Source organism: Phyllostomus discolor, chromosome 2 (genome assembly GCF_004126475.2).
Source record: "Phyllostomus discolor isolate MPI-MPIP mPhyDis1 chromosome 2, mPhyDis1.pri.v3, whole genome shotgun sequence".
Classification (NCBI taxonomy): Eukaryota; Metazoa; Chordata; class Mammalia; order Chiroptera; family Phyllostomidae; genus Phyllostomus; species Phyllostomus discolor.
The window spans coordinates 128,204,146-128,227,347 of record NC_040904.2 but is presented as its reverse complement, the minus strand read 5'-3'; the positions used below and the strand labels follow the sequence as shown (position 1 = coordinate 128,227,347).

At 41.0% G+C, this 23,202-nt stretch overlaps 1 protein-coding gene across 3 annotated transcripts in view; it reads left to right on the top strand.

The window, feature by feature from the left end:
* The window catches only part of CRADD (CASP2 and RIPK1 domain containing adaptor with death domain), a 188,183-nt gene extending 166,604 nt beyond the window's left edge, over nt 1–21,579 (top strand). For all 3 annotated transcript variants that reach the window (XM_036018562.1, XM_036018563.1, XM_036018564.1), the window contains exon 3: nt 20,848–21,579. In XM_036018562.1, the coding sequence (XP_035874455.1) occupies nt 20,848–21,149 (302 nt within the window). In that variant the 3' untranslated portion in view covers nt 21,150–21,579. The remainder of the gene's footprint in view (nt 1–20,847) is intronic.
* The last annotated feature ends 1,623 nt before the right edge of the window (nt 21,580–23,202 follow it).

Here is a 23,202-nt window from a genome sequence, read left to right as displayed (position 1 = left end):
GGTGCACAGGATGATGCTCCAACCAACTGAGCCACACTGCCAGGGTCAGAGTTCTTCTTTAATTTTAATATGCAATTGAAGTTTCTTAAAGGAGTTCTCTCTTTACTTCCCAGGAACCAGTAGCACAAATGGTATAAAGGGAGCACAAGGACAGCTTGTTTTCTTAATTTGAGCATCAGTTTAAACTTTATGTACTTGATCCTGAAGACTAAAATAAAGTACTTTTGTTTTTCAATTTTGAAAATTTGGAGAACAATTATATGTGGGAAAGAGGTCGTGTCCCTGTTTAAAAATAGAAAAACTCAGAGGTGCGCCAAGACAAAAAAAGGCCCAAATGAAAGAACAGATTAAAGCCCCAGAAAAAATACAACTAAGCGTTAAAGAGATAGCCAATCTTTCAGATGCAGAGTTCAAAACTCTGGTCATCAGGATGCTCACAGAATTGGTGGAGTAGTGTCTCAAAATAGAAGAAAAAGTGAAGGCTATGAAAAGCGAAATAAAGGAAAATGTACAGGGAACCAACAGTGATGGGAAGGAAACCAGGACTAAAATCAACGGTTTGGGGTTGATTTCTCCTTCTGACCCTGTTTGTGGCCATGTGAGGACTGGGCATTTCCTAGTCTGCCCACTTTCTTCATCTTAAAGGGCACATGTCAGTGGAGGAGTCAGTACAGAGGAGTGAGCTCAGCTGAGCTGGTCATGTGTGGGCCAAATTGTGACAGCCGTGTCCTGTAGTGTCCTGAGACTGCGTGGAAGGTCTCATCAGTTCTGCAGGGCATATCTGTCCCCATTGTTCACATTTCTGATCTCTCCAACCCTCCATGCAGCAATCACCACCCCAACCTACTAACATCAGAAGAGAAAAAGTTGTAAGACATCCCACTTAATTCATTATTTCTCTCAAGATTTGGGGGTATCAAAGTGGAATTTTATTAAATATTGATACAGCTTCAGGGAAGCAGGAATTAGAGGGTGGTTCTACCATCTTTTTTGACTGGCTTCTTATTATTACCTTCTGTTCATTTCTATCGTATGGAAGGGATGGAGACCCTGGGATCAGGATCTCCATCCCCTGATCTCTCTGCCCTGTTTATCCAGAAGCCATATGGGGGTCTGTCTGGGTTTCTAATTCTCTTCAGGTTAAATGTGAATATGGGAGGGAGGCGTTCATTGTTGCCCAGTTCAGTACAGAAAGTGGGTAGCCTATGTATCCTTAACCTCAACAGTATTTACTGTTATGGAGTTTCCCCTTTTTTATTTTCTATCCATTCCCAGATTATACAATATAATTTCTTTGGTTTTTAGGTGCAAAGTAAACTAAAAGTGGGAGCATCTGGTAACACTGTGGCAACAGAGAGCAGAACTAAATGAATATGTTGTAATGGTAATGGATTATTCCCTTTAATTTGTTCATTTATATAGCAGTGTCTGTACATGTAGGGAGTGCTGTCTATGAACTAGGACTATCCTTGGTGCCTGGGATATGTCATTGAATAAAACTGCTGAATAAAACAGGCAAAGGTCCCCTGCCTGTGAGTGGCTTATATTCTCTCAGGGATGGGTTGACGTGTGGAGTAGGGACAGTTGGCAACAAAAAGCAGAGCACACCCCCCAAAATATAAAGTATGTTAGAAGGTGATATGTGGATAAGGGGGAACCACAGAGTGGAATGGGAGTTGCAATTGAGAGTAGGGTGGTTAGGGTGGGCTCAACTGAGAAGCCACTTTTAATGGAGGCTTCCAGGAAGAATGTTCCAGGAAGAGGGACCAGCCTAGTGCAAGGCCCTCAGGTTCCAGGCAGGTTGGTATATTCAAGCAATGGGATGAATGACAAACTGATGGAGTTTGATCAGGTTTATGAGAGAATGTGAAAAAAAAAAAAACGAATGGCTCAGCAACTTGAACTTTTAAAATTTTTAGAGTGCTTTGAAAAAATTTACTCTGCCAATATTCATTTCACTGTTTTGTTTTGTTTCTTGCTATGAAAGGATAAGTTTCCGTGAGTGATCTTTGAAAAGGAGAAAAAATGAGCAAAAAAAATTACAAAACCACCAAGTCTTGTTGTTATCTTAACATACATGTAGGAAAAAGGATGTAACAATAAAGAATAATTGTTGATTAATGAGATATCAAAAACTGTTCTCTATAAAATCTGTAGAAAATAAAATTGCATTTGAAAATGATAGTATAACATGTTATATCTACATGAGACTTTGGAAGTAATCTGGCTTTACCTTTTACAAGTGAGAAAATAATCTAAAGAGGCTAAACGCTTATCCCAAGTAACATGTGTAGCTAGTGGCAGGTTCAAATTTGATAGTACCCAGGCCTGCTAATTCTTAGCCCAGAGCCTTGTCCATCCTGCCTCCTGTCTTTTAATTCAGTGAGAACTCAATTATTGCTAACGTTTATGTTGTTGACCTTCCATGGACTTGGTAGTCAAATCAAGTTTTCCATTACGGTAAGTATGATTTACTTGTATTTGGCAACACAGCCTTGTTATTTGGAGTAGACTGTCACTTCATCATCCTGAAAATCGATTTTAGAAAGACCAAACAGTTTATTTCTTCACCTTTCTGTGAGGCCCAGATTGTTCTCTGTGATTATCTATCAGAACGGGGGGTTCTAATTAGTTTTCTTTTCAAGGTGCTTTTCTTTCATTTCCAGGCAACCAGTCCCTGAGCCAAAGGGATTTCTCTGCCAGCCATGCACTCAGGGCCCAAGGTTAACACACGGGCCCTGGGAGGTGGCAGGTCAGATTGGTTTTCTCAGCTCGGCAGCCAGTACACCACCCATTCCCTTTCCTCCCCAAACTCACTATATGTCTGATGGTTATTCTTTTATTGGTGTGTGTATTTGTAAATGATGTTGTTTTGAACAAGTATTTTAAAGTTTTCATTGCTATAGATATTATTCTTTTTCTTACATTTTTGATTTAGGCAATCCTTTTTCTCAGTCTGCCTGGTATTCCCTATGTGTTCCTTCATATTTCTCTATCTGTTCCCCTAGTAGTAAGCACTTAGATTGTTTCCAGCTCCTTTCTTCCCACAGTGTTACTTGATGTAAACAATCTTGTAATGACCTGTCATGGATCTGTATTAGAATTTTTCTGGGATGTGTAAACCCCAAACAAGATTGCTGAGTTATAAAGTATATATATTTGCTAATGTAAATAATGTAACTTTGCACAGACAACCTTATATGTGTCTCTTGTGAGTCTTTTCAGATTTTTCTTGGGTACATATATAGAGGAACAAGATCGTAAACCGTATTCAATTTTACCCACACTGCAAGCTTGTTCTTTTGAATGGCTATTTATTTTTCATTCCCATTAGCAGTTAATAAAGTTTCTTATATCTCCACATTTCAGCCAAAACTTGGTATTATCTAGATTTCTATGCACATCAAGTGACTTCACGTTGTTTTCATTTTGATTAAATTTCTGTATTTGAACATCTCTTCATATACTTGCTTTTGTGTTTTCTCACATTCTAATCACCTAGTCATGCCTTTGTCCTACTTCCTTTGGAAGTTCTTATCTTTTCCTGTTGGTTTCAGGAGTACATTATATAGTCTAAATAGTACTAACACATATCTTTTCTAATTCTGCTCCATCGGCTTGGATCATGGTCTCCTTTGCTGAGCAGAAATCTTTAACTTTAATGTAAAACACTATTATTGAGTACTACTTTAAAAAATCACTTCCCACTGCAGATCATAAAGGTACTCCTACATTGTTTTCCATTAACTTTGTAGTTTTACCTTTTATATTTGGGCCTTTACCCATATGGAATCTTTCACTGTTTATGGTGATGTAAAAGTTTAGTTTTACTTTTGTCTGTATAATTAGCTAATTTTCCCAGTTTGGAGAAAGTCTCTCCCCATTATGAAATTTTTATTATCATTGCAAGAATTGTCATCTCTAAGTTATAATAATGTTATCTAACCCAACTACAAAATGTAACTACAAATTTGTATTTTTTTTTCCCTTCTCCTTTTTAACCCATCTCACCAAACCCCTCCCCTCTGGCAACCATCAAACTGTTTTCTGTAACTATGGATTTGTTTCTGTTTTGCTTGTTGGTTTGTGTTTTTAGATCCCACATATAAGTGAAATCATATGGCATTTATCTTTCTCTGTCTGACTTATTTCACTTAGCATAAGAACCTCTAGGTTCATCCTTGTTGTTACAGATGGCAAGATTTTGTTCTTTTTTTATGACTGTCATATTCCATTGTGTATATGCACAACTTCTTCTTTATCCATTTATTTATTAATGGACACTTAGGTTGCTTCCATATCTTGGCTACTGTAAATAATGCTGTAGTGAATACAGGGATGCATATGTGTTTTTGAATTAGTGTTTTGGGTTTCTTCAAATAACTACACAGAAGTGGAATTGCTAGATTCTTCTTTGTTTCTTGTTATAGCTTTTGTTTTAAAGCGTATTTTGTCTGAGTATTGCTACCCCTGCTTTTTTGTTTGCTTGTTTCCATTTTCATGAAATACCTTTTTCCATCTCTTTACTTTCAGCCTGTGTGTGTCTTTCAAATGTGGAGTCTCTTGTAGACAGAACATGTGAGAGTCTTGTTTGCTTGACTGTTCAGCCACTGTATGTGTTATGATTGAAGCATTCAATCCATTTACATTTAAAGTAATTGTTGATAGTTATATAGTTACTGCTCTTTTATTATTTATGTTTATAATCTTCATTTGTTGTCTTCTTAAAGAAGTTCCTTTAACATTTCTTTTAAGACTGGTTTGGTGGTGATGAACTCTAACTTTTTTTTTGCCTGGGGAGTTTTTTATCTGTCCTTCAATTCTAAATGATAGCTTTGCCTGGTCGAGTTACCTTGGTTATAGTTTTTTTGCTTTTTATCACATTGAATATTTCATGCTAGTCCCTTCTAGCCTAGAAAGTTTCTGTTGAGAAATCAGCTGAGAGTCTTATGGGAGCTCCCTCATAGGTAACTAACAGCTTTCCTCTTGCTGCTTTTAAAATTCTCTTTTTGTCTTTAACCTTTTGCATTTTAATTATGATACATCTTGGTGCGGGCCTCTGAATTCATCTTGTTTTGGACCCTGTGCTTCCTGGGCTTTTATGTCTATATCCTTTGCCAGGTTAGGGAAGTTTTCCATCATTTTTTCTTCAAATAGTTTCAGTTCCTTGCTCTCTTTTCTCCTTCTGGTACTCCTATGATGTGAATGTTGGTATAATTGATATTGTCCCAGCAATCCCTTAAACTATCCTCATTTTTAAAATTCTTCTTTCTTTTGGCTATTCTGATTGGGTATGTTCTTCTACGTTGTCTTCCAAATCACTGATTTGATTCCCTGTTTCATCCAACCTACTAGTTTATTTCTTCTAGTGTATTCTTCATTTCAGATATTGTATTCTTTACTGCTGATGTACTTTTTTATGATTTCTGTGTTCTATTTTCACACTGCTATAGGTCTCACTAAGTTTCTTGTAGTTCTCACTAAGTTCCTTGAGCACCCTTATAACCATTCTTTTGAACTCAAATGGTTTGCTCCCATTTCATTTTGCTCTTATTTTTTGGAGATTTATCCTGTTCTTTTATAAGGGGCATGTTTCTTTGTCTCCCCATCTTTGCTACTGCTTTGTGTTTATTTGTAAGTATTAGGTAGATATGCTATGATGCCCAGCCTTGGAAGGGTGGCCTTATATAGTAGGCATCCTATGGGACCCAGTGATGCAGTCTCCTTGATCACCTGTGCTGGGTACTCCAGCAGTGTTCCTTTGTGGGTCACATGGGCCCTGCTGTTGTAATTAAGTTGTGATTGCTATTGGCCTATTTGTGTGGAGGGTCAGTCCTCAGGCTGACTGACTGTGAGGCTGAACCTTGACCACAGTGTATAAGCTGCTGTGCAGGTGCTGACCTCACAGAACAGAATTCGCCTCAGCAGGATCTGGCACCTGCTAATAGCTTCCTTTCGCTATGCCACTCTTGAAGCTAATTTGGCCCTGTTCTGATGTTGTCTGAAGCTGGTCTGTTGGTTCTGGGGCCTCTTGAAGTGGGACTCCAGTCCTAACCAACATCAGATGTTGCCCATGACTGGCCCTGGGCAACCTATTTGAAGCTACAGAGCAGCCCATAGTTTGTGGTTGCCTCTTCTGGGCTTGGGTGTGTGTGGAAAGAATTGAGCTGTGCACCAAGGCTGGCTTTTACCGACACTGGGCCTGGGAGAAGGTAGCAGAAATCACAGGGAACCTGGAGATCTGCCTTCTCATGCCTCTTCCTGCTTGCTGCCTGATAGGCTCAGTCAATGAAAGAGCCTCTGCCATACTCAAGTTGCACAAGATGTGTTCTCAGTGAGTCATCAGGCAGGGGTGAGTGATATGCATCAGACTGATACAGGTTCAAATTTGGTGCCAGTGCAGAGTCTATAAGGCCACTCAGCAAATATCCCAGGGTATACCAAGTCTAGCTACCATCCACTGGTTGTTCGCACACCTTTGTGGTGGCTCAGGGTCTCCAGGAATCACCTGGGTGAGGCCAGCAGAGTTTATCAGGCCCAGACAGGCCAAACTTTGTCTGTATGAAGGGAGTGCTCTGCACTGCTCAGGCATGAAAAGGAAAATTTTTCTATATTCTAGAGCCACACACCTCAGTGTCTCCCAGATTCTGCCAGGAGTCTCATCTCAACAGGGCAGGGCCACCAGAGGGGAGTGCCAGTCAGGCTTGTAGAAAGTGTGGACAGTGGTCCTCACCCCAGATCTACACAACTTAGTCTGTCCTGGATTCTGCCTAGACTTTGGCAGGGTATAGCCACCAGGAGTCATGAGGGTGGGACTGTAGGAAATCTGGAGAGTGGAGCTAATGGATCTCCTATGAGAGGGAGGCACCAGTCAGGTTTATAAGAAAGTGGGGGGTAATACACCCTTCCCAAAGCCACACAGCACAGTCCCTGACATCTCCTGAGTCTGTCCAGACCGTTACATCCCAGCCCAGGCAGCTGACTTCTCAGTGGGGTGCAAGCTCCCCAGGGTGGGGTGACAGGGAGTCCAGAGGATGGGGCTACTTCTTTTCTCCAGGCTGATACAGCACTGAGGGGAGTGGTCCACCTGAGAAGGGTGGTGTCTTCAGGGCAAGAGAGCAATTCAGCACAGGGATCCTGGTGTCTGTCCCTTCATCTCCCTCCCCAGAGCCACAAACCCCAGTCTCTCCTCATGTGACTCTAGTCTCCTCCGCCCAGGCTTGTGCCCTGGGTGAGTGGCTGTGAAGATTTTGTGCATTGGCCCTTTAAAAGGATGCCTGTGTCTCTAGTAGACTCCTATCTCTCCCTGGACAGAATCACTGATTTTCACAGCCAGATGTTATGTGGATGCCTCTTCTCAGCACTGGTGCTCTGGGCTGTGGAGCCTGATGTGGGGTCGAAACACCACGCTCCTCAGGGGGAGCACCTTACAGTGGAGATGTACCTTCAGAGTCTCAGCCACCACCCTTGGGAGCGGGACCAGCCCCGATTGTATCTCCACCCTTCCCACCACTCTCGATGTGGCTTCTGTAAATCTTGGTTATAAACTTCTGTTCAGCTAGTCTTCAGTTGCTTATTCTGGTTGATTGCTCTATATTTTAGTTGTTATTCTAGTTTGGTCCGAGGAGGAGGTGAGTGTAGCTTCCACCTTCTCTGCTGCCACAGAGAAGGTGGCTCCTTCTCTGCTGCTCCTTTTTTTTCTTTCCTTATAGCTTTGGTCAGGACCTCACTCTACTACTGTATTCAGCAATAATGGTGATAGTGGGTATCCTTGTCTTGTTCCCATTCTTAAAGGGAATACATTTTAAAGTTCTCCATTAAATCAAGTGCTTATTGTAGGCTTTTATGATGTTTGCCAAGTTAAAAAAGTTCCCCATATTTCTAATTATTAAAGAATCTTAATACATCATAAATGCTGTTAAATTTTATCAAAAAATTATTTTACAGCTATTAAGAGAATAATGACTTGTCTTTAGACTACTGATATCTTAAATTAATTGATAGATTTTTATGATGTTGAAATTATTGTAATCTTGGGATAAATTTTACTAGCTTATGATCTATTATTTTAAATAGGTTCTTTTTCCTCTATTAGTTAATATTTAGGATTTTTCACATCAATAATCATAACTAAAATGAGCCTGTGATTTTTCTTTTATTTTTGTATTCATTTTATCATGTTTGTAATAAAAAGTACAGTAGCTTAATAAAATGGATTGTATAGCTTTGGGTTCTTTTCTATTTTGGGGGAAAACATATAAAATTGGAACTTTAATGTCTCATGGATATTTGGTAGGGCTCACCTGTAAAACTATCTGGGCCTAGGGCTCTTTTAGCAAGGGAGGGATTTTTATTGCTGTTTCAATGTATTTAGTACTTTGGTCTATTCAAGTTTTCTGTTATTTTTCTGCATCAATTTTAACATCTTATATATTTCCAGTAATGTGTAACTTCATCTAGATTTTAAAAATTTATTAGTATACTTGTGAATGCTTATAGATTATTGTTTAGCAAATTTTCACTCCTTTTTACCCTTTGAGAAGATTTAATTCTCTGTCCTATTATTCTTGGATTTGGCCACATGTCTTGCTTTGGTCAATGGAACAGTAGTAGTAGACTTGACATGAGCATGTTCTCAAGCAGAGGTTAGCCTTTTACGTCTAAAAAGTGGCTGCACTGGAAGGGGAAATCTCTTAGGTCACCTGTTTTTTGTTTGTTTTGTTTGTTTGGTCTAGCAAACAGGAAGCATATGACACTTCCAGCAGTTACAATGGCTCACCACAGCAGTGAGCTGGGGACGCTGGTGTATTACCAGGTTCTCCAAAAGGAATCTGTATCGTTTTTCAAAGTGCTGCCCCATGTCCAACTGAATCACTCTTGTAAAGAATTCATATATGCTTACATTATCTCCAGTTACATCTTATAACTGAAGTTAAAAAGGAGATTTATAGTTAAAAACCCTTCTGTTTTTCTAGATCCCTGACTGCTAATTTATTTGACTTTCCTTGCAGCTGTTTACATGTATGATATGCCTGTCTTTTACTCCATGGTCTTCAGCCTTTGAATTGTGCTCTTGAACCCTGTGCAGTTCCTTTTCTCAGACCACCATTAAGTTAGTGGCATATGATTGGATACAGGGTAAAAGGGGAGATCAACAGGATGCTGGGTCTGTGGACTTTCCTTCACTCAGAGAAGCCACACCCAGACAAAATGTACCAGAGAGTACTATCTGAACAGATTTAAAAACTCGACTTGGAGGAACTTTTTGTTTTAAAAATGTTATCAGTTACTGACAAAGTATATGTTCTGGCCCTGACTAGGTAAGTCAGTTGGTTGGAGCATTGTCCATACACCAAAAGGTTGCAGGTTTGATCCTGGGTCAGGGCACATACCTAGGTTGCTGATTCAATCCCTGGTAATGGAAAGCAACTAATTGATGTTTCTCTCTCATATCTATGTTTCTCTCTCTTTTCCTCTCTAAAACAATCAATAAACATGTCCTTGGGTAAGGATTAAAAATATATACGTATATATTTAAACACCATACATTTGGTTGTATTTTGTGCTCAGTAAGGAGCTAAAGGTTGAAAAAGAAGAGTACAGAAGTAGAAGTCCATGAGGAGCTTGGGAGACAACAGTGTTGTTTAAGAAACATAGAAAAGTTGAGTGGTCTTTTAGACTTGGTTCTAAATGCAGTAGGAATTCTAAAGGAGGCTTTTAGGTTTGAGGCCAGGGCAGCTATTGATAGGTATAAGTGAGGGAGGAAGTTGGAGAAGGAGAAGGGAACACTATGCCTCTTTCATTCATGTAATAACCACAAAGACAGGGGTGTGTAGGAGTGAAGGAGTAAGTGACAAGATGGGGGATGGAGGGACAGGGTGTCCATCCACTCAAATGGATCCTTGGCTTCACTGTGGTAGATGGGTTTGTCAGAGAATGTTCACCTCTTTGAAACGGGTAAGTTTTAATTTCACAGAAAATACGATTACAGCATTGCATGAAACATTTAGGCTCTATATAAGAGAGAACATTTTGTCAGTGTTAAAGGATTTAACTCCTTTCTTAGAATCTAAAAACTGGATTGGACGTTCTTATGGCACAGCATCTGGTGGTTCTTAACCAGGGGTAGTACTGCCTCATCCCAGGGTGCATGGACACGTGTGCTCAGGCTGCGCTGAGGGATGTGACTAGCAAGCACGTAGTAGGTGCAGGTCAGCAATGCTAAAGACCCAGCTATGCACAGGGGACAGTCCTGCACAATGGAATGTCCTGCCCAGAATGCCAATGGTGAGATTGTTGAGAAACACTGGACTTCCCAGACCTCAATCATTTGGGTTCCACTTGTACAATTTTTGCCATATCTTTGTACCACTGTACCAGTAATTTGATCCTTTTAAAAATTTACTTTTTATTTTAAATTTTACTTTTCTTTTTGTTTACTTTTTTATCATTCTGTAGTATATCTGCTTTTTATTTACTTTTTATATAATTATCTTAATCCTTGCAATCATGATTTTGAAATGCTATTTCTACTTTTCTAATTGTGTTAAAATAGATACATGACTGTTCTAATATAGAATGTTCACCCAAGTACCACCTAACGTCATCTTGGACACCACTAGTGGTGTGCATATCAAGCTGTGAGAAACAATGGCCAGGAGGTCACAGTGGACTAATTTAAAGCTTGACCAGATACTATGTAGTATCTTTAGGAGTTGACACTGAAGCCTTAGGACTTTCATTTTTTAATTGCCTTGCATTCAGAAGAAGTCATGAGCTCGAAGGGCCTCATGAGGATACTTTTCCAGATAGAGGTCAGACAGCACAAACAGCTGTTACTGTCTCTTTATCTGTACAAGCTCTCCTTGGAGGACCTGATTTGCTCTTGGCTGGGTATGTTTATGTACCTGTTATCTTTGCCCCAGACTGTGTCCACAGACTACTAGCCATCTTCCAGTTATGTGTAAGTATTTACAAGGTGTATGTGCCTTTGAAAGTGCAGAAGAATGAGAGCACTGTCCTCACTTCCAATTAATTGGCTCAACACGTATGCTGCATTAATAGTTGTCCAGGAGTCAGAAAGATGATGGTGTGTAGCCAGATCACAGATGCTCCCTCCCCACTACCCAATGAGCTAAACCCATAAAACAAAAACATTCACCAGCAGCTACCAACCAAACAAAAAAGCCAATCACAGCTTTAGTCCTTATACTTTGAAAAGTGGGAGGCAATGAAGGAAGCACCTCACACTGATCTTCAGGAGCAATTAGTACTGGGAGCAGAAGGCAAGGGGACAAAATCCCAAGCATTCCTGCTAATATAGATCAGTTTGGAAAGAATCTGGCTGTAGAGGTGAGCCAACAGCCTCCTTAAATGTCAGGTATCACCCTCAGCTGAGGCAGGAGGGCACTGCAGAGCAGGCTATCTCTTAGTGTCTGTGCTGAGTTCCAGGACAGAGACCATAGGAGCAAGTGCACCCTGACTAGGCAGAGCAGGCCCTGGTACAAGATATTTAATTAGCTTCCAAAAGAGAGAGTACAATGTAGGACCCCCAGTGAAGGCATGCCTAGTATGTCCTAGCTCTCCTCTAGGAAGAACAATGCACAAAAAGCAACAGCCAATATCAAATTGTAGCTCAAGGGAGAAAGACAACTGGTCCCTTACAAAGTGAGCAGAGTGTCCAGGATATATCAACAAAATGTAAGAGCAAATAGAAGTGTTGTGTGGAGATACTCACATTAAGTATGCACAAGATGAAGCTAAGTATCATGATAACTGTGAAAATACTACAGCAGAGGAATGAAAGAAAGGAACATGGCTTGAGAAAAATAGACATAACCAACCTGGTCTAAGAAAAAACCCAATTTGAGAAAATTCAACCTCACAAGTGTTTCATGCTATTGAAGAGCTCAGTATCAATTCCATAGAAATAAGAACTCAAGGTAGCTATGATAAAACAATGAGATTCTTTTTAAATTTTTATTTTTAATTGTGGTAAAATACACTTAGCATAAAATATGCCATCTTTTCTATTTTTAAATGTACATTTCAGGAGTGGTAAGTACTTTCACATTTTACTTTTTAAAGAAGCACCCGATGTCATTCTCTCCCAGTCCCTGGCAACAACCATCATTCTTTCTATCTCAGTGTGTTTGACTCTCTCATATGAATGGAATCAGAGACTATTTTTCCTTTTGTGACTGGCTTATTTCACTTAGCATAATTCCCTTAAGGTGCATACATGTTGTAGCATGGGTCAGAATGTTTTCCTTTTTATGGCTGCACAATATTCTAATGTATAATATAGCATTATTATACTATCCATTCATCCTTAGATAGACACTTGAGTTGTGTTCACTTTTTGGCTATTGTGAACAATGCCCCTATGAAAATGGATATATCAATACAAATAGTTCTTTGAGTCATTGCTTTCAGTTCTTTTAGGTACATAGTAGAATTGCTGGGTTGTATGGTAAACCCAGTTTTCCCCATACAGTTTTCCATTACAGCTGCACCATTTTACATTTATTCTTTTTACTTCTGGCCAAGACAGAGGCGTAGGTGGACACACTGTGCCTCCTTGCACAACCAAAAGAAGGACAACAATTTAGAAACAAAATAACAACCAGAACTGACAGAAAATCGAACTGTATGGAAGTCAAACAACCAAGGAGTTAAAATAGACACATTCATCCAGACCAGTAGGCAGGGCAGAGTCAGATAGCCAGGCGGAGAGGGGTCGTGGCACAAAGAGCAGTGACACTGGGCACGTAAGGCATCTCAGATGCTCAAGACCACAGCAGGTGGACCCTGGGCATGCAGGCGGCAGCTGGCAGACTCCGGGTTCAAGGTGGCAACAGGCAGACCCAGCAAGGTGGTGATTGTGAAGCGAGGCACTGCACTCAAGGTGGCTGGCTGACCAGATGGTCCCACATTCATGTGCAGATAAACCAGGCGAAATTGGGGAATGAGACAGACCATGCAACCCAGGGTCCCAACGCAGGGAAATAAGGCCTCGAAATACCAATTGAAAACACCTGGGGTGGGGGGGTTGAGGCGCAGGAAGAGACTCTTGACCTCAGGGGAGAATTTGTTGGAGAGACCCACAGGGTCCTGGAATGTACACAGGCCCACCCACACAGGAATCAGTGCCAGAAGGGCCCAGTTTGCTTGGGGGATGCAGTGAAGGGGACTGGGATCCAAGAGAGAGAGCAGAGCAGGTGCCATTGTTCTGTCTTGGAACCCATGCCTACAGACAGCATCACAACCCAGCGACGTGGGTTGCCCCTCCCTGGTGAATACCTAAGTCTCTGCCCCTCATACATAACAGATGCAACACGACCAAAAAAATAAAAAATGGCCCAAATGGAAGAACAGATCAAAGCTCCAGAGCAAATACAACTAAGCAACAAAGACATAGCCAACCTATCAGATGCATAGTTTAAAGCCCTGGTGATCAGGATGCCCACAGAATTGGCTGAATTTAGTCAGAAATTAGATGAAAAAAATAAAGGCTATGCCAAGGGAAATAAAAGAAAATGAATAGAGAACCAATAGTGATGGGAAGAAAACTGGGACTCAAATCAATGGAGTGGACCAGAAGGAAGAAAGAAACAACCAAACAGAAAAGAATGAACAAATGAGAATTCAAAAAAAATGAGGAGAGGCTTAGGAACCTCCAGGACATCTTTAAATGTTCCAACATCTGAATTGTAGGAGTACCAGAAGGGGAAGAGGAAGAGCAACAAGTGGAAAAGTTATTTGAACAAATAATAAAGGAGAACTTCCCCAATCTGGCAAAGGAAATAGACTTCCAGGAAGTCTAGGAAGCTCCAAGTCCCAAAGAAGTTGGACCAAGGAGGAACACACCAAGGCACATCATAATTACATTACCCAAGATCAAAGATAAGGAGAGAATCTTAAAAGCAGCAAGAGAAAAGGAGACAGTTACCTACAAAGGAGTTCCCATCAGACTGTCAGCTGATTTCTCAAAAGAGACCTTGCAGACAAGAAGGGGCTGGAAGGAAGTATTCCAAATCAGGAAAGGCAAGGGCCTACATCCCAGATTGCTCTATCCAGCAAAGCTTTCATTTAGAATGGAAGGGCAGATAAAGTGCTTCTCATATATAAGGTGAAGTTAAAGAAGTTCATCATCACCTAGCCCTTATTATATGAAATGTTAAAGGGATTTATCTAAGAAAAAGAAAATAAAAAACATGTATAGTAAAATGATAGCAAACTCACAATTATTAACAACCACACCTAAAACAAAAACAAAAACTAAGTAAACAACTAGAACAGGACCAGGACCGCAGAAATGGAGATCACATGGTGGGTTAGCAACAGGGGAGTGGGAGGAGGAGCGAGGGGGAGAAGGTACAGAGACTAAGTAGCATAGATGGTAGGTAGAAAATAGATGGGGGGAGCAAGAATAGTATGGGAAATGTAGAAGCTAAAGAACTTACGACACATGCACATGAACTAAAGGGGGGGAATGTGGGTGAGAGAGGATGTGCAGGGCGGAGGAGAATGAAGGGGGGAAGTGGGACAACTGTAATAGCATAATCAATAAAATATATATATATATATATATTTATTTTTAAAGATTTTATTTATTTTTAGGGAGGGAGAAAAAGAGAGAGAGAAACATCAATGTGCGGTTGCTGAGGGCTGGGGCCTGCAACCCAGGCATGTGCCCTGACTGGGAATCGAACCTATGATGCTTTGGTCCGCAGCCCAAGCTCAATCCACTGAGCTACGCCAGCCAGGGCTAATAAAATATATTTTTAAAAAACCAAAAACAATTCTTTTAATTTCTCTATTACAGTTGACTTATAGTATTATATTAGTTTCAGGTGAACAACATGTGATTAGACATTTATATAATGTACAATGTGGTCATCCCAATAAGTCTAGTACCCTTTGGACACCATTCATACTTACTACAATATTATTGACTATATTCCCATGCTGTGCTTTATGTCCTTGTGACTGTTTTTATATATGGCAATTTGTACATCTTAATCTCTTCCCCTTTACACCCAACTCCCCAACCCTTCTCCCATCTGGCAAGTGTCAAAATGTTCTGTGTTTCTGTATTGTTTGTTTATTTTGGATTTTTTTTAAGATTCCACATTTAAGTGAAATCATATAGTATTTATTTTTGTCTGACTTGTTTCACTTAGCATAATACCCTCTAGGTCCATTCATGTTATTACAAGTGGAAAGATTTTGTTCTTTTTTGTGGCTAAATAATATTCTATTGTACATATGTAACACATCTTAATCCATTCTTCTACTGATGGACCTTTAGGTTGCTTGCATATCTTGGATATTGTAAATAATACTGCAGTGAACATAGGAGTGAGTATATTTCTTTGAGTTAGTGTTTTGGGTTTCTTTGGATGAGTACCCAGAAGTGGAATTGCTGAATCATTCTTTGTCTTTTGTTATAGACTTTGTTTTAAAGTCTCTTTTGTGTGATATAAGTATTGCTACCCAGATTTCTTTCATTTTCATTTTCATGAAATATCATTTCCCATCTCTTTACTTTCAGCCTGTGTGTGTCTTTTAATCAGGAGTCTCTTGTAGACAGAACATGTGAGGGTCTTGTTTACTTATCTGTTCAGCCACCATATGTGTTATGCTTGAAGCATTCAATCCATTTACATATAAAGTAATTATTGATAGATATATAGTTATACCTGTTTTATTATTCATATTTTTTATTCTTTGTTTCTTTTCTTAAAGAAGTTCTTTTAACATTTCTTGTAATACTGGTTTGGTGATGATGAACTCTTACAGTTTTTTGTTGTCTGGGAAGCTCTCTACCTGTCCTTCAATTCTAAATGATAACTTTGCTGGGTATAGTTGTCATGGTTGTAGTTTTTTGCTTTATCACATTGAATATTTCATGCCAGTCCCTTCTGGCCTGGGAAGTTTCTGTTGGGAAATCAACTGAGAGTTTTATGGTAGCTCCCCTGCAGGTAACTAACTGGTATTCTCTTGCTGCTATTAAGATTCTTTGTCTTTAACTTTTGGCATTTTAATTATAATGTGTCTTGATGTGGTCCTCTTTAGGTTCATCTTATTTGGGACTCTCTGTGATCCTGGGCTTGTATGCTTATTTCCTTTGCCAGGTTAGAGAAGTTTTCTGTCATTCTTTCTTTCTTTATTTTTATTTACAGTTCATATTCAGTATTAGTTTATATTCATTTTAGATGCACAGCATAGTGGTTAGACAATTATATACCTTACAATGTGATCCCCCTATACTATTATTATTTCTTCAGATAGGTTTTCATTCCATTGTTTTCTTTCTGTCCTCCTCCTGGTATCTCTGTGATGCAATTGTCGGTACACTTGCTGTTATCTCAGTGATATTGTAAACCACCCTCATTTCAAATGTTTTTCTTTTGCTGTTGTCTTGCCTTCCAAATTGCTGATTCAGTCATCTGCTTCATCTGCTCTACTGTTGATTCCCTCTAATGTATTCCTTATTTCACTTATTGTAATCTTCATTTCTGACTCATTTTATATGTTTTCTACCTTTATTTTAGTGTTTTCCATCTCTTTGTTAAAGTTCTGAGTTCATCTTCTCTTCCACTAAGTTTTTTGAACATCCTTGTATCCAGATTTTGAACTCTACATCTGGTCAATTGCTTGTATTTATTTTGCTTAATTCTTTTTCTGAAGTTTTTTTCTGTTTTTTTCATTTGGGACATGTTTCTTTTTCTCCTTATTTTAGCTGATCCCTGGTGTTTGTTTTTATGTGTTAGATCCACTCTGTCTCCCATCATGGTAGGTATCCTGTGGAGCCTCGTAGTACAGTCTCCCTAGTCCCCTGACCCAGGTACTTCAGGGCTGTCCCTGTGTGAGTTGTGTTTGCCCTCTTGTTGGAGTTGAGCCTTGATTGCTGTTGGCCTGTCAGTGGAAGGCATGGGTCCTTAGGCTGATTTGCCATGGAATGGCTGTGACTACTTCAGATGAAATGTTTTACAGTGGCTGATCCCATGGAGCCTGATTCACTTTAGTGGGGCTCTGAGGTCTGCTGAGTCCACTCTTTGGGTATATTGTTATGGAGCTAACTGGGTGATATTCTGATGTGATCTGAAGCCAACCACTGGGTGTGTTGATTCTGGGGCCTTTTAGGTAGGGCTCTGATGCAGGCTACTTCAGCCACTGTTTCTTCCTAGCCTGGGGCTATCTGGTTGGAGCTACAAAGTGATCTGCAGATGGTTGTCACTCCTGGTGGGCTTAGACGTGCCTGGGAGAGGCTAAACTGCAAACCAAGGCCAGCTGCCACTAGTGGTCAGCTTGGAGCCACTTAGGAAGAGTTATGGAGCATGCTGAGGTCTCAGACACTGCTTGTTGGGGATTTGTGAACCTTTGAAATATTGTATAAAAGTCCGTAGCTTAAGCTGAGACTAGACATTTATATGAAAAAGCTATTTGAAGCAGCTTGTGCAGGCCCACGCACTGGGTGGGACAGGGTCTCAGGGAATCACCAGGGCAGGGCAAAGATTGTTAGCCATGTTGATGGCAAGTCAGACCTATTGCCCACCTGTGCCCACAGATTGTGTTGTGGGAGGGCTCGAGACAGGAACAATGCTGTCTGCCAGCATTTCTACTGGGGAGAAAGCTACCCCTCCATCTCTCTTCCTGAGCCAAACAATGCAATTTCTCCCCTTATGTCCTTGGCATTTTTCCAGCTACTGTCTCAGTACTGGAGCTCAGGAGTTATGGGGACTTCCCCTCCCAGCCCAGGAACCCTAGACTGTGGAGCCTGGTGTGGGGCCGGAACCCCTTCATTCCATATGGGGAGATCCCCACAGCCAAGATATTGCTCGTGTTTCTTAACCACCACACTGTTTGTGGGGCCAGCTTGTTTTGCATCTGCAGCTCGCCTAGAGTCAACATGGCTTCTTTGTTATAGCCTTAGTTATAGGACTTCTGTTCAGTTAGTATTTGGCTGGTTGACAAGAATGGTTGTCCTGTGATTTAGTTGTGGTTTTGATAGGTCATGGGAGCAAGCACAGCATTTACCAACTCCACCATCTTGACTGGAAGTCTATTTTCTTTTTTTGATAGTAGTCATCCTAATGGGTGTGAGGTGAAATGGGAGTTTTAAGAGATTAATTAAAGATCCAAGAAAATAAATTGAGAACAAAATCACAAAACAAGATCTGAACCAGGAATAAAAAACAGAACAGACATTGTGGAAAATCAAACAAGTGACATGAGGAAAAGCAGGAGTTCATCACAGAGCTAAAGCGGTAAGAGGGACAGAGATTGCTGTGGAGGATAGGCAAAGTCATGCAGCATGTGAGGCAGATAAAGAATGCAAAGATATAACACAGGAAGGTAAATCTTTGGTCACAAGGTCATGCCACATGCCTGGAAAGGCAGAGAGAAGATGGCCAAGCTGTACCCTGGTCTACAGCTTCGGCACTGTAAACTCCAGACAGAAAAAGCAAGTTATATGAAATGAAGAAAGCAAGCTGGTATCAGAATCCTCCACACCAACATTCTCTACCATGAAATATGAGCGAGGTATACAAACTTTTAAGAGGAATAAAATTGTTCAAATGATATAAAATTATATTCATAATTTAAAAGTATAACATTAAAATAATATAACATGAAATTTTTAAATAGTATTAAGTTATTATTTAGCAGTGAAGGCAATAAGCAGACAGCCTTGATTTGAAAGAACGCAAGGAATACAGTAACTGTGAGCATTTGCTTAGGAAAACCACCCTATGATGAAATTGACCCAAAGACTCAAGTCAAAATAACAGGCTCAGAAGTACAAATTCCGTGGTTAAAAATACAGTAACAACAAAAACAACAAAAAAAACAAGGGTGACCATTTAAACCATCATCATGTAGTTTTAACACTAAACAGCTGGGGAGGGGTGTTATTGTTGCAGGAGCAGATAAATGCTGTGCACCCAGCAAAATGAAAATGATGTAAGCAAAAAATATATATATATACTCTGGTTTCCCTTCAGATCGTATAAATCTTTTGCCTTTTACAAAAAAATCAAGAGGTGTAAGGAAAGTGAGAGGCTACATAAAGTGTTCATTGTAGAGCAGTAATGGTAAAATATGCAATTTATCTCTTAAATCTTAAAAAATGTGTCAGTATTGATTTTTGTGTGCATATGTTTTAAATATTTTCACTGCAAGTCATTTAGTTTCTTGTCTTTTTCTTCAAACAAAATTAAATAACTCTTAGGAAAAAGCTGTTACAGTATTCTTCTAACAGCATACGTGTGTAAAGACACGTCTGAAGCTATGTCAGCCCACTGTAGACACAATGGTGGGATATCGGGGGCTTCGTTTTCTTCTTTGTACTTTTTTGTGTTGCTTGGATTTTTAGTGAGCCCATATTTTTTATAAAAGCCATAAAATTATTACTGTTAATATAAAATACTGGTCAGCAGTATTATCACTATTCTAATTGCTTCTTAGTCATTTTTTTTTAAATGACAATCTTAATAAACACCAGAAAGTATCCTTGGCAATAACTCTACAGCTCAAGCCCAAGGTAATGGCAGCTGCCAAAAGCATGTGAGTGGAAACATTAGCTATTCTGATAGGATACCTTTTGTCTTATTGCACTCATAAATCAAAACAGTGAGCTGCTGAGTGTGAAGTGGGATTGACCTGTGATGCTGGTGGAAGAAAGTGTGGTCGCATAATGTGCCACTATACAGATGTCTGAACCAGGAATAGGAAGGCCTCACTCCTAGTCCTGGCCTATCCAGTAACTAGCACTGTAATTTAGATATTTGGAGTCCCGGATCTCTGCACTTCGCTACAGTGAACTTTCACTTTCTTGAACGCGCCATGTTCTCCTGCCACAGGGCTTTTGTATGTGCAGTTGTTTCTGTACACACACTCCTTTCCTTCCCTTCCCTCTCGCTGGGCTCCCTCCTATGTTCAGGGCGTAGCTTTAACTTCCTTCCTCTGGTCGGCCTTCTGTGTAACCACGGGCACTTCCCACTTCCTGTGCTGTGGACATACACAGTCACTCACTGAAGGCCAGACTTCCTCGGCACCCTGGCTTCCAAGAGATTGGAATCCAGGTAGGACTGCAAGGTCAGGTTCTCATTGCCCGTCCTCAGCACACACTTTCTCTTCCTCCTCCGAGCTGTGCCAGGAGGTAACTCTCTTCCTGTGGCCTGTGCTGGACCAGAGAACTCGGCTGTCCTCTCCACCCGCTACCTCATGGCCACTCAGTTTGTTTTCTTCTTCGTGAGCCTCTTGGCTCCTGCTTCTGCTAGAAAATGCATCTTTTATTTGCGATGTTCAAGTTTATCAGGAGAGAGTATCTGTTCTCTGTGGTGTTAACCCTCCCACTCCAGCCAGTCCTGCAGGAGACTGTAATCCCTGCACCCACTGGCCAGAGCCAGAGGGAACTGGGGCCCATGCAGCCTTCTCTCGTTCCCACCACCCCCTGCTGGGCCCCTCTGGTGAAAGAAAGAGCTGGAAGTGAAAACAGCATGTACAACGCAATATGTGCAATGTAATCCTAAATGTGTATTTTAGATGTAGAGGACTGAAAGGAAATACATCAAATTATCATCAGTTGGCTTCTTTGATAGGATTTTTAGGGGTTTTTTTGTTTTGTTTTCTTGTTTTCCAATTTTCTCTAACAAATGCTGAATTTTCATAGATGCCAAATGGTATTTCCTAAGTGCCTGTCTATGGCCTGGTGCTGGGCAGCCTCAAGCAGACTAGGAGAAGTCGGCCACTGACATTTAGAGGCGTATGTCACTCTCCCAGCGTTTTTCAGTTTTGCCTCCTTCTGATGTGTTTGCTTGTCTCTCTCCTCCCCAGATGACCGGACTGCTGGAATCCCCCCGCACATCCTCAACAGCTCCCCATCAGACCAGCAGATTAACCAGCTGGCCCAGAGGCTGGGCCCTGAGTGGGAGCCCATGGTGCTGTCCCTGGGACTGTCCCAGAATGACATCTACCGCTGCAAAGCCAACCACCCCCACAACGTGCACTCGCAGGTGGTGGAGGCCTTCGTCCGCTGGAGGCAGCGCTATGGGAAGCAGGCCACCTTCCAGAGCTTGCAGAGGGGCCTCCAGGCCGTGGAGGTGGACCCCTCAGTGCTCCAGCACATGCTGGAATGATGGGGTCTCCTTCTGCCCTGTGGGGAGTGTGTCCCCAAGTCACATGTGCCCAGGGCAGGTAGTCTTTTGTTGGGGTGGGGGGTGTATGTGTTCTCTTTTCAATGATCCATAGATGAAATGAGACAATAGGGTTTGTACTTGACATCACCCAAAGGGCCGGATTACTCAGATCTCCCACGCTGGCTCCACAACTCATTGTTTTCCACTGCTCAAAGATTGCATTATTTTAACTCTTCAGGTTTTAATTGTGTGGTTGCCTTTAAATAGATGGGTGAAGCATAGTAGCTCAAAAAAACTATACTGTGTTATATCACATTACATGCAAATGTCTTATACACAAAACATCCATTTTTATGTTGCCTGGGAATGGAAATATGGACTTTGCTATTAATGATGATGATGATGATAAAAAATAAATTATTGTGTATAACGTGGTGCCTTTTGTAAGAATGTGTCGTGTTTTTTTCCTCATTGTTGAATTGCATGAATTAAAGGTGTAAATTTACAGTAGTCATTTCTCTGGAACAGAATTGATAGTAACAAGGAAACGGTTACTTTCTTTAGTCAAGATAAATATATCGGGCAGGGTGTCTGCATTAAATTTAAGACGCTGAAGCTCCCTGCAAAGACGAGTTCAAGTACTAGCGTGTATACCTGAGCCCTTCATCTTTAAAAGATTGCTTAAGAAAATCCTGAACCATTTAATTAAAGGACTTAGTCTGGGGACAAAAGGGGGTGTGGTCTTTCCATTGAAGCCCTAATGACTGAAGTGTTCTGCCTTAAGGAGTATGATTTAGGCTTCTGTCCTTTTATTAATGACATAGTAATGACATATTTGTCAAATGCTTGACTGTTTTTAAGGCTTTTCATAAATGGGATCTCATTTGGACTTCACAAAAAGCTATGAAGTAGCTGGGCAAGAGAGGGGAGCCTCTGTCTACAGGGAGGTTAAGTGGCTTGCTGGGTGGACGAGCTAGAACGTGGGTGCGGGAGCACTGCGCCTGTGTGCCCTTTCCGGCTGCCCCATGCGGCTTCCGCTCCTCCTCCTCTCTCACACGCTCACTGAAGAGGCTCGAGTCCTGCTTGCTTCCTACTAGCAGCATTGCCTTGGGTAAGTCACTTCACTTCTGTAAGCCTCTCGGTTTCCTCATTTGTGAAATAAGGAAATGATTGTTCCCACCCCCAAGATTTTGGGAGTGATGAAGGGAAAAATGCCTAGTGAAGGCTCATCTAGTACCTGCCTGGTCCCTAATTGCCTCTGGGGACATGGGAGCTGTTACCTGTGGCTGTGGCTGCGCCTGGCTACAGGCCACAGGCAGAGCTGCATAGTGTAAGAGGAAGTGCTATCACCATGCTTCTTGCTACACTTTAAAGTGTGATGTGATTTTATTAACCCTATAATGGTTCAATCGAGAGGGATGGGTAAGCATCCCCAATTTGTGATCTGACCTTCCAAATAATCGAAGAATCTATTTCTTATCCTAACCTAACTGAGGATTTTTCAAAGGGAAACATAATTGTACTTTTTATCTCTCTCCATTCTGAAGCCATGTGCATTGAGGAGTAAAGTTGAACATAGAGTGGGAGCTCAAAAAGATGGCAGTGGTGTGTTGACAACATGCTTTCAAGTGTCTGATAACTGCATTCCCTTCACTAAAACGGTCAGTTATTCCACAGTTCAACAAGCAGTTCAGAGGCATGGTCCCCTGGCCTCCTCGGCTCCAACTGTCCATTCGATAGCCCAGCCATTGATTCATTACCTCGTAAAATTCCCGTACATTTGGCCCCCCACTGTGTCCAGTGACAGACTGTGCTTCCATGGCATCTTCACTAAACTGCTTGTCCTTTTGAACCCTAGACTTGTTGCGTTGCTTTTTGTCCCCTGGGTTTACTAATGGAGGGTTGCTGTGGCTTTTGCTCCCACCACATTGATGGGTGCGCGAGTAGAGCTGGGCTGTGCTGCGTCTACTAAATGGCATTTTAGAAGTGGGTCAGATGATTAGCCAGGTCATCTTCCTGCCATTTGTAAGGAATCTGTCATGTGCAGAGATGC